This window comes from Bombyx mandarina, chromosome 04 (assembly GCF_030267445.1).
Source record: "Bombyx mandarina strain Sakado chromosome 04, ASM3026744v2".
Classification (NCBI taxonomy): Eukaryota; Metazoa; Arthropoda; class Insecta; order Lepidoptera; family Bombycidae; genus Bombyx; species Bombyx mandarina.
In genome coordinates, this window is record NC_143211.1 from 1,141,376 (window position 1) to 1,158,331 (window position 16,956).

A 16,956-nucleotide genomic window follows, 5' to 3' on the forward strand; every position below is an offset into this window, starting at 1 on the left:
GTCTATGGCACACTATGACATTCAATCAATGTCACTTTTTCATACTTTTATAAAGGAAACAAGACATTTGCAGCCCATTAACTAATGAGATTTTCTTTTTCTCTGAAAATTTAAACACAATTTCGAAGGCAAGGAGTGAAGTTGTGTGATTTGTTTTATTTTGTCTATTTAGTGTTTCTTCAAGTTTAAATGTGTAATAACGGTGGTTTGTTAACGGTGTGTTATTTAATATGTGTGAAAGTGCACAAATGTGGGAAAATAAAACAAAGCCACTGGACGTAACTTCTCGGGATCCTATAAAAAGTCCACTGAAAAAGTCTGTCTCAGTCATCTCACCTCATTTTAGTTAATTTCATCTCAGTTGATTAATTTCTCAAATTAATCATTTTCATTTCATTTCACTCCATATTATCATTTTTCATAAAAATAAGAATATAAATTAAAATACGACTTGACCTAAAGGTCTTAGTCACCAGGTCATAAAACCCTTTAAGAAAAACTTGCGTAGGTAGGTACGGCCATAAATTAAGCCAGACTTAGTAGATTTCTACTTTTTTGGTAGATTTTGAGGCACTGGCAACAGAATTTATAGGTAAAAATTATTTGGTATATTTTAGTAGAATCCACGCTTTTCAGTTATTCCAATACCTTTTTTGGCTTAACAGATAAATTCGGGGTATTCGCCCTTTCATCGAATGAATTGTAACTATTTAATTTTCATTCTTTAAGCATAGTGTGATAGACCAGTGGGAATTCCTTCATTGAGAATTTTTATAATGGAGCTTAAAGTGAAATATAAATATACACAAGGATATCGCGATGTCCCATTCATCACGATATCCTTGTAGTTGCAACAGAAAACATGCAAAATAATGACAAAGAATATAGGGTATCAAAATTAGATGTTTCTGTGTCTAATTTATGGTCAACTTCTAGTTCGACGTCTCAAACTTTTATGGTGGATAGGTTTTGGGGTGAAGTCGGCCAAATCTGTGATGCAAATAGCAAACCAATGTATGGCGATTTGTCCCGATTTGTGAAGCAAATGACGATACTACCTTTGTCGAAGGTCAAAGTAGAAAGAATAATTTCTGATATTAATAGGATTAAATATCAAGATCGAAATCGATTTAATACGAAGGATGTTGCTGCAATCATGCATGGAAAAGAGGGGTTAAGACAGTTGGTGTCACATATTTGATCCTGACAAAAGTATTATCAAGTTAATGGGCTCAAAACAACTTTAAGAAAATGTTACCCAACATAAAGATAAAGAAGTTTAAGTATAACTTTTTTTTTTTCGAATTTAATTTAAAAAAAAAAGCATTGGTCTATTTAATTAATTGTGGTTTCTTTTTATTATTTTATTGTTTAATCAAGGAAACATTCATGTTTTTACATTGTAAGACGACAGCAAAATAAAAGTATAATGGATTTTTAGTATTTCTGGTTCTCTTTTGGTAGAATTCAGTAGATTTTAACCTCCACAAGCAGTAGATTCGTCAAATAAAATCTGGTCACACTGACGGCGGCACAATCACAGCTTTACATATAAATTAGTTAGATTAATATAATTATAACAAAACAACCCAATTGTCAAAGTGGATGCAGTAAATATATTTACATTACAAGATCATAACTTAATCATAGATTGAACACTAAAGTAAAAACCTAAAAAAAGACAATTCACGAAAGCGAGGTTCGTAATAAAAAATGAAAATAACACGTTACAAAAAGGTACAGAAATATCTAAAGTTTTATTACAACAATTATGGATTTCATCAGCCGTACCAAGTCCTTATCGATGGTACATTTTGTTTCGCTGCATTCAAAGTAAGTCTTCTCGATTAATTTGTCTACCGATAATTGTATATTTGATAACCCTTTAGGCTATTGAAATTCGTAAAAGAGAAGACTTGTTTTGATTACTGCTCCGAAAATGCTCACGATTTCTCCTAATTATTATTTAATATTGCATAAATGTTATACAGTATGGACAGTAAGTGTCGCCGTAACGGTCGCCTAATAGACATAGTTGACGAGGACTGGCGTGCGGAACAACTTCCTCACGAGGACATTCAAGTTCCGCTGGATGAGCTCCCGGACCCTGAGGCAGACAGCGCCGACTCTCATCTCACTTTAAAAGAGCAGAGCATGCGTTGGCAGGAGAATTTCCCCGAACCAGCGAGCAGTAATCAAAACTAGGTAAAATACCTCAAATAAAATGACATTTGTAGCAATTGAATGATTGTATCATTGCTATAGCTGGTAATACTTGTATTTGTCTATGAATGACATAGTTTGAATAATATGGTGGAATGAAAATGAAAATGAAATAAATTGGTAATTGAGCAGGTATACTCAGTAGATATTTTACCTATTTCTGCCTCATTTCTCAGTTTTATTTATTTATTTTTTATTGCTTAGATGGGTGGACGAGCTCACAGCCCACCTGGTGTTAAGCAGTTACTGGAGCCCATAGACATCTACAATGCAGATGCCCCACCCACCTTGAGATATAAGTTCTAAGATCTCAGTATAGTTATAATGGCTGCCCTACCCTTCAGACCGAAATGTATTACTGCTTCACAGCAGAAATAGGCAGGGCGGTGGTACCTACCCGTGCGGATTCACAAGAGGTCCTACCACCGGTAAAAGTCAGTGCGGGTGCTGTACATATTGCTGTGTTTAAAGTTTTGTTACCAATTAACTAAAGTTGCCCCTCAAGTACCTATCCTGCCCATCAATAAAAATTGCATAAAAAGCACTTTTAAACATTTTACAGAGGGGTATGATTAAGCCTATTAAAATATTTTCAATTATTCATTTCAGGAACATATTAACATCAGAGAACAAATTCCCAAGTACCTAAACAGCCAGGCTAAACTACTGACAACGAGATGTATAATTATAGAAACAGAAAAATTAGCAAAGAAAACACATGGAGCTCTCACAATATTAAAACAGTTTGGTATTCATGAATGTGGGCACAAAGAACCAGTGGCTGGATTTAAATGCATAATGTCGATGATTGGTAAGAAAAATGAAAAGCATTATATCTTAGCTACCCAGGATCGAGATCTGCAATCCAAATTAAGGGAAAAACCTGGAGTTCCTCTTCTATATCTACATAATAAGTCACCAACATTAGAGAAACCAAGTAGTGTGAGCTTTGAAAAAGCAGGTCAAGCTCTGGAAACCAATGAACATATTTTTATCACTGAGAATCAGAGTGAAACTTTGAAGAAGATGAAAAAGAAATTAGGTGTTGAAGAAAAGGTTGAAGAACTGAATGTCCCTATTAAGAAGAAAAAGCCCCATAACCCTAATCCTTTGTCTTGTAAGAAAAAGAAAAATAAACCAAGCAGACAAGGAACAAAAAAAGAAAATGTGACTGAAGGAAAAGTCCGGAAAAGGAAGAAAAATAAGCTTCCGAAGCACTTAAAAAATGAACTTAAAAGTGTTATTAGTCAGTAATGTATTATTTAAGAACTAAAATTATTCTTTATTTCTTTGATTTGATTTGATATTTGCTGATTTAAATAAAAGAGCTTTAATAAATCAGAATCTACCAAGAGAACTGAAGTTTTTAATTTTCAAACAAACTTATTTCCGTTTGAAAGGCCACAAAAACTTGAGTCTTCGAACACCAAAAGTAAGAACATGTATCAGTGGTAGATTCTTAATGTACATGGTGTGGAAGTGTGACAGTATGTCGTAGCATTCGTCTGGCTCAAATATTGCTTCTCCATCTGGTGAATCCTGGGAATTCAGTAAAATAATAAGATCAAATATTTTTTTTTGTTAACTCCTGTCTCCGACGTCTTAGATTATATAGATAGAACGCCATTGATTTGCCAAAGACGTTTAGTGTTGACGCCTACCGGAACTGATTAATACTAAAAGATCTATATCTTCAATTGTCCTCGCCCGAAAATTTTCAAGTTCAGAATAAAATCACACTACCTTGCACAATAATATGGCTCCTACAATATAACTGTATAAGTTGCTACTTATTTTGTATTTACTTGCATATTTTTAGTATTTAATGTCTATTTAAGTCTATCTTATATTGTATTTATTTTTCATGTGTGTATATAAGTTTAAATTATGTAAGTTTATTAAGATATAGCACCGTCCATGCTAATTTGCTTAGGTATTCCTCTCCCTGCAAGGTTTCCTGGAAGAGATCGCTTTCAGCGATAATTCCCCAATTATTGTCACCGTCTATTATTTGTGTTAGGTATATGCTTATTCTGTACATGTGGTGTCAAATAAAGAGTTATATTATTATTATTCGTGGCGGAAATATGCAGGATATTGTACCAGCCACGGCGGGCTTATCACCGCCAACCCTTTCGGAATGGATGAACGCACCCTCCCACCCACATCAGTCATGGCCCAGTGACGTGTCCGGCGGGTACGAGTTCGCCTTGCACCACCGTTTTAGTTAAGTTCTCTCTCATCCGAGGTTTGGACGCGAGTTGTTAAGCCACTGGTTAGTCGGTTCGTCTTCGACACGTGTTTACATTAAGTATACGGAAGTACTGTGATTTCTTGGTCCACTTCAATAAAGCGGCACCACTTCGATAAAGCGGCACGACACGAGAACCCTCTCTTCGTGGCCGCCGGTAACTACATTCCCGATCCTGCGGAAAGAACGGAAAGCAGTCGACGTCGCCCAAAACACGTCATCTCGGATCCTCCCGATCCACTAACGGTGGATTTATTTCTTGAAATAGAACTTCAACACACGAAGATGCTACTTGGTGTTTATTATTGTCCTTCGTCAAGTATAGATTTTTTTACTTCTTTTGAAACTTTGCTAGAAAACATAATGCCTTCATATACTCATACCATTATCATGGGTGACTTTAACACATGCCTCCTTAAAAATAATTCTCGCAGTACTTTATTTCACTCGATGATCGAATCGGTAAATTTAACTATTCTACCGTTGAACTCGACACATCATTTTCCAAACTGTGCTCCTTCACTTCTTGATCTTATTTTCGTTACTTCTCTTGATTACGTGGCTGACCATGGACAATGTTCAGCTGACGCTTTCTCATATCATGATCTCATTTTCGTCTCATACAAAGTACGACCTCCTAAGGCTAAGTCAAAAATTCTTCTGCTGCGCAGTTTTAACGGTATGGATATTGAAAGTCTTCGAGAAGATGCAGGCAGCATTGACTGGACTGCTTTGACGTGTTCTACCTCAATCAATGAGAAAGTTGATCAGTTCAATGCAAAATTAACTGGTCTATATGACAAGCACGCACCATGTCGACCAGTAAGAATAAAACATTTGCCAGCGCCGTGGCTTACTAATGAAATTAAAAGTATCTTAATCAAGAAGGCGGCTGCTAAATTAAAATATAAGAAAAGACCTACCCTCGAAAATGGCACAAATTATCACCGCATCCGTAATCACTGCAACAGGGTGTGTAGGGATGCACAACGCCAACATATCCATAGTGCTGTCGAAAATGGAGATCCAGCTAAAGTCTGGAAATTTCTTAGATCACTGGGGATTGGAAAATCACAACATAACACTCATTTATCTCATTCGAGTATTGATTTATTAAATCAACATTTCTGTGCGTCGTCCGATTTTGATGGGACAACTAAATCAAAAACATTAAATCATATTTCATCTCTTCCAGTCCCAAATTGCTCTCCATTTGTTTTTAATCACCTAACGGCTTGTGATGTTAAGCGGAGCATATTATCTATAACTTCCAATGCAGTTGGAAGTGACTGTGTCGCCCGTAATATGATCCTTCCTATCCTGGACCAAATCCTTCCCGTTATCTGTCATATCCTCAATCACTCATTATCTAGCGGCATCTTTCCAAAGGCTTGGAAAGAAGCACAAATTACACCACTGCCAAAAAAGTCGAATCCTATATCCTTTTCAGAATACCGTCCAATTTCCATTTTACCGTTCCTTTCAAAGGTTTTAGAACGCTTGATTCACAACCAGCTCAATGAGTTTCTTACAAGGAATCAGCTTTTAAACCCTTACCAATCCGGCTTTCGTCCTGGTCATAGCACAGTCACAGCCCTGGTGAATATTACGGATGCCATCAGACTTGGCATGGAGAGTGGGAAACTGACGGTGTTGGCATTGCTGGATTTCAGTAATGCATTTGGCACCGTTGATTTCGACATACTTCTAGCCATCCTTAGCTCCATTAACATATCTCCGACCGTGGTTGATTGGTTTCGAAGTTACCTGTCTGGTCGCCGACAGCGTATTCACTGTGAGAATGCCTATTCTTCATGGTGTGAAACGCACGTAGGTGTACCGCAGGGTGGCGTTTTATCCCCTTTACTTTTTTCAATTTTTATAAATTCTATTTCTATACAACTGACTTCTTCCTACCACCTGTATGCAGATGATCTACAGATCTATACACAAACTTCTTTGTCAGAACTGACCAACGCGATGAAGACGCTGAATAATGACTTATCAATATTATCCCGTTGGAGTAATTCGCATGGATTGAGGGTGAACCCGTCGAAGACACAGGTCATTGTTGTCGGCAGTTCAAGATTGTGCTCGAAAGTGAAATGGTCGCAGCTTCCGGCTATTTTATTTGATGGCGTACCAATTCCTATCAGCGATACTGTGAAAAATTTAGGAATCTTAATTGATAAAAACCTTTCATGGAACGCTCAGATAAAAGAGGTTAGCCGGAAGGTGTTTGCAACAGCTGGATCTTTGAGACGGTTACGAAATTTTCTTCCAACTGCCACTAAAACTGCGCTTGCACAATCTCTCCTTCTTCCAATTCTTGACTACGCCGATGCCAGCTATACTGATTTAACTGAAACACAACTTGATAAACTTGAGCGGCTACAAAATTTCTGCATAAGATTCATATTTGGTTTACGGAAATATGATCATGTATCTGAATTTCGCACTAAACTCAAGTGGTTACCAATTCGCCTTCGCCGCAATACTCATATCCTTTCATTACTATACTGTACTCTCTTTAACCCCCATGCCCCCATATATCTCAAAGAACGTTTCGAGTTCCTACGTGATACGCATAATTTTTCCCTGAGATCATCGGATAGCCTGAGACTGAAAATGCCGGCGCATTCATCATCATTCTTTGATCATTCATTCACCGTCCAGGCGGTTCGATTGTGGAATGCTCTGCCGGATGCAGTGAGAAGTGCTCAAACTTTAAACTGTTTTAAAAGAATGGTGAAGGAACACTACTTATCTTCTTAGTGCTGTTTGTTTGCATCATCATTTATTATTTCCATACTGTTGATGTATTATGTGTATGTAAGTATATTAGTATGTATTGTATGTAAGTATGTATATTGGTATATAATAATAAGTATATATTTCATATTATATGTAAACGGTATATATTTTGTTTATTGTATGTATATATTTTCTATAACGTATTATCTATAGTACACCGCAACATACCTGCTATATTTTTTTATATTTTCCAGAATTTCTATAAATTATACGGTTGTCTGGAAAAGATCGCTTTTAGCGATAAGACCGCCTATTGTACAAATTTATCTGTTTTTTGATTGTTTTTTTGAATGTAAATTGTGTTTTGGTGTGCAATAAAGTGTATTCTCTCTCTTTCTCTCTAACGGTGCTTCTAGGTACTTCAAGCACCGGTCACCGTTCTCGTCGAAACCGTCGCTTGCGACGAAGGGCTCGACGAGTAAATTAACTCTCAGACACAGCCCACTGAGTTTCTCGCCAGATCTTCTCAGTGGGTCGCATTTCCGATCCGGTGGTAGATTCTGCGAAGCACGACCCTTGCTAGGGTTCGTGTTAGCATCGTCGTCAGGCTTGAGCCCCGTGAGCTCACCTACTTGTTAAGGATCCGCTGGAATAGCCTCTCTAGGCTACCAGCTAAGGTAGGAAAAAAAAATTGATTTCTTTGAGATAAAAACAGAGATCGCTTATTATAAGAGAAACGGTAGACACAAGACTGAGTTGGCGGTAGGCTACTAGATCTACTAGAATTAAAGAAAACCTTAAGAACTTATTGTGATAGAGGTGATACTTTGTAAGTGGCGTATTTAATGGGCAGCAGAAATCACTCAATATCGCGCTCAAGAAAATATGACTTCGAAAAGAAAGTGTTTTAAAATAAATTTGTTCATCACCTCAATTGTAAGCCGTATCATAAGTTCTTTGAAATACATCCAAACAGAGACTGGGGCTTGCCAATAATACCACTTGAAGTAACTATGAACAGTGACGTAGGTTGTAAGTAAACAAGCTAGCTTAAACGCCGAGAAGTCGCGCTGGGCTGCATAGTCTATCGTTTCGCACAGCAGATTCGTGACAAATTTTCTTTCTGACAAATTATAATTGACCACGATTTGCTTTTCGACTAAAAGTTTACCTGTAATACAGATAATAATGAAATGGCAGCCATATTATGAATCTAATACTACAATATTTATTCTGTAGGTTGGCAGATGAGCCCACTTGATGTTAAATGGATGCCTCAACGTAACGTGTGGTTTCAATTTATTTTCCTACCTAATGGTTGGTAGCCTAAGGGGCTATTCCAAGTTCGCGCGGACCGGTAGGTGAGCTCACGGGCTCAACCTGAGAGAATTACTAACACTGGCCCTAGAAAGAGCATTGCTTCGCCGATTCTATTATCGGATCGGAAACGCGACCCACTGAGAAGATCCCGCGAGAAACTCAGTGGGTTGTTTGTATTGTAAAGTCCTATAAAATTGTCCCAACCTCCGAAATGGATCGCTCAACTGCTTCCAATATTTGGTATATTATATATTTGGTATATTTATAACCAGTAATTAATTGTTATCTCGGTGAATTTGCGATATTATACGGTAATGATCGATGTGGGTCAAGCCGAGGCCTTTTGAAAAAAAATCTGAATTATTTCAAATCACGGTCATCATTCACTCAACAGGTCTGCTCTATCGAAATATCTAAATAAACATCTACGTATTACCAGCCCAGGATATCTGTTGGCCACACCCGGACAAAAACGTTATAATTTTACTATAGTCATGAACAAACCTATGTGTTTCTTCAGACCTTCAGTTCTGTCCGCGTCATGCGCGGCGATCATGGCCACAACATCGTTTTCGTTCACGACGCTATTCAGCAGTAGTTTTGGTCGCGGTTCTTTCTCGGGCCTCTTGAAGGGCAACGCTTCGTTCTCCTTCAAAGAATAAAAATACGAGGGTGCAGAGATCTGTGGCTTTATCTGAGCCTCGGTTACATTCTGAGGGGCACAAGACGGATCCGACGCGGCCTTGTCCCTGAGAGCCGCCGAGCTCACTGACCCAGAGTTACTTTTAGAATCGAGCATCGCGGCATAGCACTTGCTGCAATCACAAGAAGTAAGTTCAGTCTAAGATCTAAGATTTATGGACGAACTTTGTAAAAACATAAAATTCCATATAATACTTTGGGTTTTCGCAAGTCATGTGGCCTTTATATTTCCTTTCTATACCTTTTCACTAGTAATCGTTATTAGTTAAAAATAAAATTGATAACAATTCAGTGTCAGACTGAGTTGAAAGCTAATGACTAAGTATCTATGATCAATGATAAAACTACAAATAAGGTATTAATATTAATTAACATATTCAGTTGGAGAATCTAATAATATGAAATGTATATTAGCTTTATTTTAATCGTACAGAGGTGTTGGAGTTTGAATATGAAAGTAATGGCCGGCAACACTTGACACATCTAAGAGGTTTGTAAAAATAAAATATTATCATGGTGTAATAGTGTTCAAAGTATTTCCAATATAATTATATTAACCACTAGCGACCCGCCCTCGCTTCGCTTCGGAAACATTAAAACACACATGAAACCAAAAAAATAAAATAAAAAATAAATTAAAAAAAAGTAGCCTATGTTCATCAGGGACAATGTCGGCTTCTAATGGAAAAAGAATTTTTCAAATCGGTCCAGTAGTTTCGGAGCCCATTCGAAACAAACAAACAAACAAATCTTTCCTCTTTATAATATTAGTATAGATGAAGCAGAGTGCTTTTTAAATAGCCCCTCATCTCCTACAGAACCCAGTTCCCTCAAACTTAACCATCCAACAAGAGGTCTCCTAAACAAAACAATAATTATTTACTAAAGAAATAAATAAAACTTGTTTTACTATATTCGCATTTCGTGAACGCGCAATGAAATGTGAATACAGCTGCCTACGCCGCAACGACACATTGGTCATCCTCCTCCTTGCCTCGCTCTCCACATATCGCGACTCCCGCTGCATCATACACTGATTCGTTCATCATTAATTCATCCAATTGTAATTAAGCTTGGTGTGGTGGGAGTTTCTGTCATAGTACCATCTACTAACACAGGTGGCGCACAAGTTTAAAAAAATTGTACTCCTCATATTTGGTGATAATTACAGAGGAAGCAGCCTGGTTTTACTAGTGAACAATAAAACAACAAAATCTTATATCAAAACATAGTACTTAATAGTCTACACCGGCTGGAGACAATTTTAACATGACAGTTTATATACATCATTTGTCTTGATCGCAATCGTTCTAAGGGGAGGGTCAGGAGCGCTGCCTGGACCGTTCCCGCTTTTTCTGGCTTCGTTGCGGCGACTCCAATCGCTTATTCGTTGAGCAGTCCCAGTACCTCCCGGAGACCTCATTCGGTGCATTCTGCCTGCATTTGATATCCCAGCCGTCGTCGTCGTCAGAAGCATCACTCTTCCTCCTGCCGCCTCTCTTGTGTTTGTCTTTCCTAGTGCGACGCTCGCGGCGGCCCTCGTCACTACTGTGCCCTCTCTGTTTCCTGTCGTCGTCACTTCCCGCATTCCTACTTCTCTTGTCCTTAGTTCTCCTGGACTCGGTCTCGTCTCGAGCTGAATATTCATCATTGTGATATGTTTCCTTTTTGTGTTCGTCGTCCCGGGCGTTCTTTCGTTTCTTCTCCTTCTCTTTTTCACCTTTTCTGTTGTATTCAGAGTCCCGTCTTCTACTATCTTCTTCACTATTCCTGGTCTGTCTCTTATCCTTTTCCCTGTCATTTACTCTGTCATCATCTTTTCGACTTCTCTTATCTTTTTCTCTCTCACTGTCTCTATCAAAATAATTACGACTGTTCCCATCACGACTCTTTTCACCATCCTTTCGATTCCTCCTGTCATTATTTTCTGGAGCTCTTCTATCTCTTGGGTCTTGCTCGTGATCTTCATCTCGTCTTCTCAGACCTCTCCCGTTCTCGTCCCTGGCGCGTCTTCCTTGTTGGTCTGTATCCCGGTGGGCGCCCCCCCGCCCCCCGTCGCCGCGGTCACGAGGGTCGTGTCGCCGCGCGTCCCTCCCGTAAGTATCGTAGAACCCCTCATGTCCCCACCGCTCGACATTATTGTCTTGGGGTTTTTCTGGTTCTGGTGATTTTTCCTTGTTTTTATTCTTTTCTTTCTTATTTTTCTGTGTTTCTTCCTCAGATTCTGTAAATATTGTAAATGCTATATTTTTAATTTAGTCCACCGACATTGAGGTGTTATCATCTACAGAGTTGCAATGGTAAACAATAATTAAGATACAAATTAATATGAACAGAGAGCAATGTGCTTAGTGCGAGTTTTTGAACGTTCTCGATAGCGTAATAGTTAACTTCGTTGAAACAGCGCCCCTAGCGGCAAACGTTCCAATTCCATACGAATTTAAGTTAACTTTTACGCTATCGAGAACGTTCAAAAACTCGCACCAGCAGCGGCTTGGCTCTGCCCCTGGCATTGCTGACGTCCATGAGCGACGGTGACCACTTACCATCATGTGGGCTGTATGCTCGTCTGCCTACAAAGGCAATAAAAAATAAAAAAAACCAAGCACACAGTAGGAAATGTGTTCGACTAGTAAAAATTTGCATTAAAACTATTGCAAAATTATTTGAAATATGTCACATTCTGAGACTTTTATCCTGTTTTTGTTCTCTAGGTATATTTAAACAAATATTTTCTGCCATAAAACAAAACAATTGTGCGTTAAGTTCAGGATATATTTTATCAAGAAAAATTTATCCAACATGTCTTATATGTAATAGGTATCCTAGTATATTATAGTACTTTGATTATGTATATATAGATGCATTATACAACACAATATTACCGCTTGAGCTGGAATCACTTGAAGAAGACGAGTCTGAGCTGGAGTCAGAGCTGGAGTCACTGTCTATTTTGATCTCTGTTGGTGGCGCTGGTGTATTCTGTAACGGAAGTAATAAATACTCTATTTAGTATATGTGACAATTTTTTGTTTAATTGAAGGTCCAAAAGTGAAGTCATCTCAAACAGTAGATAATATTGTAATAAATTCAGTTTCAGTTGTCGGGTCGTACTAAGGTTGTTACCATCTATATGTCGATGGCAGTACATACAGATGTTGTAACTTTAGGCATCAATGTATTATATTTCATCCATGGTTAATAAAATCAATGTATCCATTCAAGTACATATATTCAAACTTTGTTACTTTAAAAATCAAAACATTTCATTGGTTAACTAGCACCTAGTGTTATTACATAAAAAAATTGTATAAAAAATTATATCCGTTTTCGTGGTTTTAAATTGTTTCATTTTATCACATGCTCATAGTTAGACTGCGATCTCACTGCTCAACGCGAGCAATGTAAATATGGTTATAATACACAATATAGTAATGCTGCCTACCTAAGCTTGTAATGAAGAGGTCGTACGAGCCTAACAACTCCTACTGTATTTTTAAATTTATTGAATGTTTTTATCATTGAATTACTTAAAATTGTTCTTAGCACGATTCCGACTCAGTATAAAGTACAGTATAAAATAGAACGGTATACCTTGGGCATTTGTTTGAGGTGCTCGCGTAACTCATCAGTCAATCCGCCAAGTCCGATGGACGTGAAGAAGTTTATAGAGAACCGCGTGTTTCTCGGGTTGTCGCGGGGAAACAGTCCGGCAAACGCCTCTTGTAACGTCCTGAAACAAAACTGCATAAATTACGTAGTGGACTCGAATAAAATAGCTAAGTAAGCACTGCCGCGAAGCAGTAATGCGTTTCGGTTTGAAGGGTGGGCAGCCGTTGTAACTATACTGAGACCTTAGAACTTATATCTCAAGGTGGGTGGCGCATTTACGTTTTAGATATAGACTCCGGTAACCACTTAACACCAGATGGGCTGTGAGCTACTAAAATGTTCACGAATAACAACTCTGTCGTCCGTAACCACGAAAACTTAAGTATTCGAAAATAATCTATACATATAAATAAAATTGGAGTGTCTGTTTGTAATATTGAAATAGCCTCTTTTTACTACATGCATATGAATATATATACGGTAAAAATAATTTTTTTTTTAAATTTTTGTCTGTATGTTTGTTCCAGCTTATCTCTGGAACGGCTGGACCGATTTTGCCGGGACTTTTACTGATAGGTAGCTGATGATATAAGGAGTAACTTATGCTACTTTTTTTAGACTAGCTTCGCCCCGCGGCTTCATCCGCGGTACGACAATAACCGCGGTTAACATCGCGGGACTCAGCTATCAATAATAAAATTTAATGTTTCCGAAGCAAAGCGAGGGCGGTTCGCTAGTATTAAATAAAGTTCGCAAGATTAAACCATAAAGATAGTTTTTGGTAAGCCGTAAACTTTGTTCACTGGTTCCGAAACCATCTCCTAACTCAAAAGACGGGGTAAAGCTAGTATTAAATCACACCCATGAGCATAGCAATGTAGCAATTGTTGTTAAAATAAACAATCATTAATGTGAACCTCTCATAACAACTGTCACTGCTCTCAGCAATATGAAATCACTTGTCTGTGCTTTTAGCTATCCTCTCAAAGAGTTTCCACTGTCATTTGTCATGTTTTCATTTCAAATTGAGGGTTTATTTGTTATTTAAAACAAAAAAAATGCTAAAACAAATTAATACAAACGGATCTTGTAGACGGTCATTCAGTTTCTTTAGTCCCATGTATTCAGCCAGTTCTTGAAACAGAATCTTTATGTATATCCGACTAGAACTAGTTGTGTCTTCTTCGTTCAATTTAACACATTCCAAAGATTCCCAACTAATGGAATCTGTAAACAGCAGATGGGCAAAAAACTTGCTGACATTTCTGAGTCTATTCGTGTCCAACCTGTGTGCTGTTGCATATGAATCTTTGAAAATTTCCTCAAAAGGTCCTATGTATATTCTGTTGATGTTGCAAAACCTTTGGGCCAATAAGCCATAGAATTTCTCATATGTTCTCTGTTCAGCACAGCAGTCTAAGAACATGTGGCATAGTTCCACTTCTTGTCCTGGTTTTAGCTGCATCTTCATTAGTTTATGAGCACATTCTTCAAAATCTAAACTGGAGTTAATTGTCAGATATATAGTGCGTCTGAGGGCCACTAAATTTGTTTCTGTGTTATCAATAATAGTCATTTCTTTTTTTGGTTGTTCTTCATCTTCTTCATCAGATTCCTCACTGCCGCTTTCTCCTGAACCATCTTCATCACCGGACTCAGCATCAGAACCGAGTATTTCCTTGCAAAGATTCTTGTACTTCTGTTCATTCTCTTCATACTTTTCATCAAATTTGAAAACATCTGAAGCATTTGGAAAAATTGTTATTTTTGTTCCTTTATACTAATTTTCTCATTTTACATTTATTTTAAATGGAGCATTAAGATTAATTGTTTATAACATTCAAATAAATGAGTTAATACATGCACTGGAAAATAAAAATAGGCTAAAATAATGCATATTGAATTCACTAATACAGTGTACTACTACTATCTTAAAACTTAAAGCAAAATGTATATGAATAAAAATTGAGATTGTTCAAGTTACATTTTTGGATAATTAAAAATTATAACTTTACTCGTTTAGTGTGTTACATACACTCAAAACTTTTAGCATTTTAAGTGTTACAATAACTCTTGTGCATACCCTCAATAGCTATTAAATAACTTAGGGGAACAAATAATTCAATTGACAGACTGTACAGATAATCTACGTAAGTGTTTTATGGTTTATTTTTTATGGATAGTTTAATAGAATATAACATACTCAGGATATCTTGAGGATCTGTAGCGTCATCCAGCATCAATAGATGTGTGAACTGTTCTTCTTCAGGCACAAGCTCCAACTCTTCAATCAGCGCCGGGTGGTCTTTGAACCCATCCTTCCAAACTTGGAACATTACTTCTATCATGTACTGAACTCTCTTGTCTAACTGACCTTCGTGCAAAATGTTCCTTAGCATCTCGAAAATTGCATTTACACCTTTAGATGATACCTCAGTCAATTTTTGGCCACATTCCTTTAAGAATGCTATGGCAACTTCAACTGAATCATCTGTTGGTGATTCAACTAGTAAAGTGAGAAGTTCTAAAGCCAGAATCTCATGTGCCACTCTCTGATTCACTAAATGTGCAATGAAAGATGCAGAGGAAATGCAAATTGACTTATCATTGCGTTTAAAACCTCTTTTGAATTGAATCACTAATCTTTTCAGCAGCAACTCCCCGATGTTAGGAAAACGTGAATTGACTGCTGATACTAGAGCCGCGTATACATTAGTGAATGTTGGCGAGGCTGCCTGGGCTTGAATAACAGAACGGCATAACAAACCTCGACCTCTGACAATGTTTTCTTTCAATAATTCCTTTATAATGATACCTATGTTACCGACATTAATTTTGTTGATGTGACCGTGAATTGACTTTTTGAGAGCTTCCCAGGCAAGTCTTTGGTAAGCTATCGAGGACTTATCCGTGATCTGCGCCTGCATCATCCTCAGTCTGGCTGGTGGAATGTATGCACCTCCCGTTCTAGTATTCAACATGTCAGTATCTTTTGCGCGTCTTTCTGGCTTTGTAGGGGCATCTTTTTTTGTTTCTGGCTCTTTTTGTGTATCTTTAACTCGTTTATCTTCCCTAGCCTTGTAATGGGGTGAGCGTGATTTGGAACGCCGGCGTTTACTTCTATACTCCCTATTCTGCTGTTCCTCAAGTGACTTAGATCTAGATCTAGCCCGTCTCGACCTTTTTGATCTACGCCTTTCATCATCTTCCTCGTATTTATTCTTCTTCTGCTTGGTGTTAGTATCCATTCTTATGATTTTTGTTTTGGCACTACTAGACCTACAATTGAACTTTTTGTAAAAGAACTTAATAATGTTCTAGAGCTCAATACTATTAAAACTATTCATTTTTATTATTTTATATAAAATCATGAAATTTATTTCGATGATTAAGTAGAACGTGCATTAAGTTCCACCCAGCTTGACCTTATTACAACAGCCATTTTGTTTTGACATTTATATTTTACTGTCATGTCAGTGTCAGTAGTATGTAGTAGTAGGGCGGTAGTAGGAGTTTTGGCATTGGCCCGATTGGCTCATCATTTACACTGATGCTTCTAAGTTGTCAGATCAGGGTTGTGTTGGCTCCGCTGTCTGGATTCCCAAATACAATATGATTCTCAATTTTAAATGCCCCCCTCAAGCTTCAGTCTTCTCTGGTGAGTCCATAGCTATTCTGGAAGCATTATCAAATTCAAATTCAAATTCAAATTCAAAATCATTTATTTCAACTTGGATGTCATCAAAAACACACTTGTTGAATGTCAAAATGTAAAAGAAAATGTTAACTCTACCACCGGTTCCAAAAAAAGCCACAGTCCTGAGAAGAACCGGCGAAACAAACTCAGCGGGCTTTTTTTTTTTTTGTATTTTCTCAACTATTTTCTTTTTTTTTAAACAAGAAAACATATTTACAGTATACAAAAAAACAAGTCAAAAAAATACAATTCAAATAAATAATAATAATAATGAAAAATGAAAAGGCCAGGAGCGAACGCCTCATTCCCACGTAGTGCCATCTAGTAAAAAATCCTTAACTTTATAATATGCCTTGTTGCACAAACGTTCCTTGACAGTTTTCTTAAATCTATGAAC

At 37.5% G+C, this 16,956-nt stretch overlaps 4 protein-coding genes across 5 annotated transcripts; 2 read left to right on the top strand and 2 right to left on the bottom strand.

Annotated features, from left to right (window-relative positions):
• The first annotated feature begins 1,563 nt into the window (after positions 1–1,563).
• LOC149503062 (anaphase-promoting complex subunit 13-like) lies at positions 1,564–3,580 on the top strand. Of its 2 annotated transcripts, none has more exons than XM_089740179.1 (3): positions 1,564–1,699; positions 1,992–2,205; positions 2,833–3,580. In XM_089740179.1, the coding sequence occupies exon 2, from the start codon at positions 1,993–1,995 to the stop codon at positions 2,203–2,205; it is 213 nt and encodes a 70-aa protein (XP_089596305.1). In that variant the 5' UTR covers positions 1,564–1,699; position 1,992; the 3' UTR covers positions 2,833–3,580. The 2 variants fall into 2 exon arrangements, with proteins under 2 accessions (XP_089596305.1, XP_089596306.1); XM_089740180.1 differs by having other exon boundaries at positions 1,598–1,737.
• On the top strand, positions 1,699–3,580 carry LOC149503063 (rRNA-processing protein UTP23 homolog). Its single transcript, XM_089740178.1, has 2 exons — positions 1,699–1,833; positions 2,833–3,580. Exons 1-2 carry the CDS (start codon positions 1,714–1,716, stop codon positions 3,475–3,477), a joined length of 765 nt encoding a protein of 254 aa, XP_089596304.1. The 5' UTR covers positions 1,699–1,713; the 3' UTR covers positions 3,478–3,580.
• A 26-nt stretch (positions 3,581–3,606) lies between these two features.
• On the bottom strand, positions 3,607–9,440 carry LOC114249941 (uncharacterized). Its single transcript, XM_089740181.1, has 3 exons — positions 9,053–9,440; positions 8,158–8,399; positions 3,607–3,762 (listed from the first exon to the last, which is right to left on the bottom strand). The coding sequence occupies exons 1-3, from the start codon at positions 9,345–9,347 to the stop codon at positions 3,607–3,609; spliced, it is 693 nt and encodes a 230-aa protein (XP_089596307.1). The 5' UTR covers positions 9,348–9,440.
• A 1,024-nt stretch (positions 9,441–10,464) lies between these two features.
• On the bottom strand, positions 10,465–16,351 carry ncm (pre-mRNA-splicing factor nucampholin). Its single transcript, XM_028183678.2, has 5 exons — positions 15,066–16,351; positions 13,945–14,602; positions 12,845–12,983; positions 12,136–12,232; positions 10,465–11,474 (listed from the first exon to the last, which is right to left on the bottom strand). Exons 1-5 carry the CDS (start codon positions 16,108–16,110, stop codon positions 10,573–10,575), a joined length of 2,841 nt encoding a protein of 946 aa, XP_028039479.2. The 5' UTR covers positions 16,111–16,351; the 3' UTR covers positions 10,465–10,572.
• Positions 16,352–16,956: the final 605 nt, after the last annotated feature.

Bases quoted from the DNA above. Each gene is read 5' to 3' on its own strand.
- LOC149503063 (XM_089740178.1), top strand. From the start codon at position 1,714: ATGAAAATAACACGTTACAAAAAGGTACAGAAATATCTAAAGTTTTAT. The intron at 1,834-2,832 runs GTAAGTCTTCTC...TATTCATTTCAG, and splicing joins TTTGTTTCGCTGCATTCAAA to GAACATATTAACATCAGAGA.
- LOC149503062 (XM_089740179.1), top strand. From the start codon at position 1,993: ATGGACAGTAAGTGTCGCCGTAACGGTCGCCTAATAGACATAGTTGAC.
- LOC114249941 (XM_089740181.1), bottom strand. From the start codon at position 9,347: ATGCTCGATTCTAAAAGTAACTCTGGGTCAGTGAGCTCGGCGGCTCTC. The intron at 8,400-9,052 runs GTTTGTTCATGA...TCTGTATTACAG, and splicing joins AGGTCTGAAGAAACACATAG to GTAAACTTTTAGTCGAAAAG. The intron at 3,763-8,157 runs GTGATGAACAAA...CTGAATTCCCAG, and splicing joins TGATACGGCTTACAATTGAG to GATTCACCAGATGGAGAAGC.
- ncm (XM_028183678.2), bottom strand. From the start codon at position 16,110: ATGGATACTAACACCAAGCAGAAGAAGAATAAATACGAGGAAGATGAT. The intron at 14,603-15,065 runs GTATGTTATATT...CAAATGCTTCAG, and splicing joins AGATCCTCAAGATATCCTGA to ATGTTTTCAAATTTGATGAA. The intron at 12,233-12,844 runs GTATACCGTTCT...CTTCCGTTACAG, and splicing joins ACCTCAAACAAATGCCCAAG to AATACACCAGCGCCACCAAC.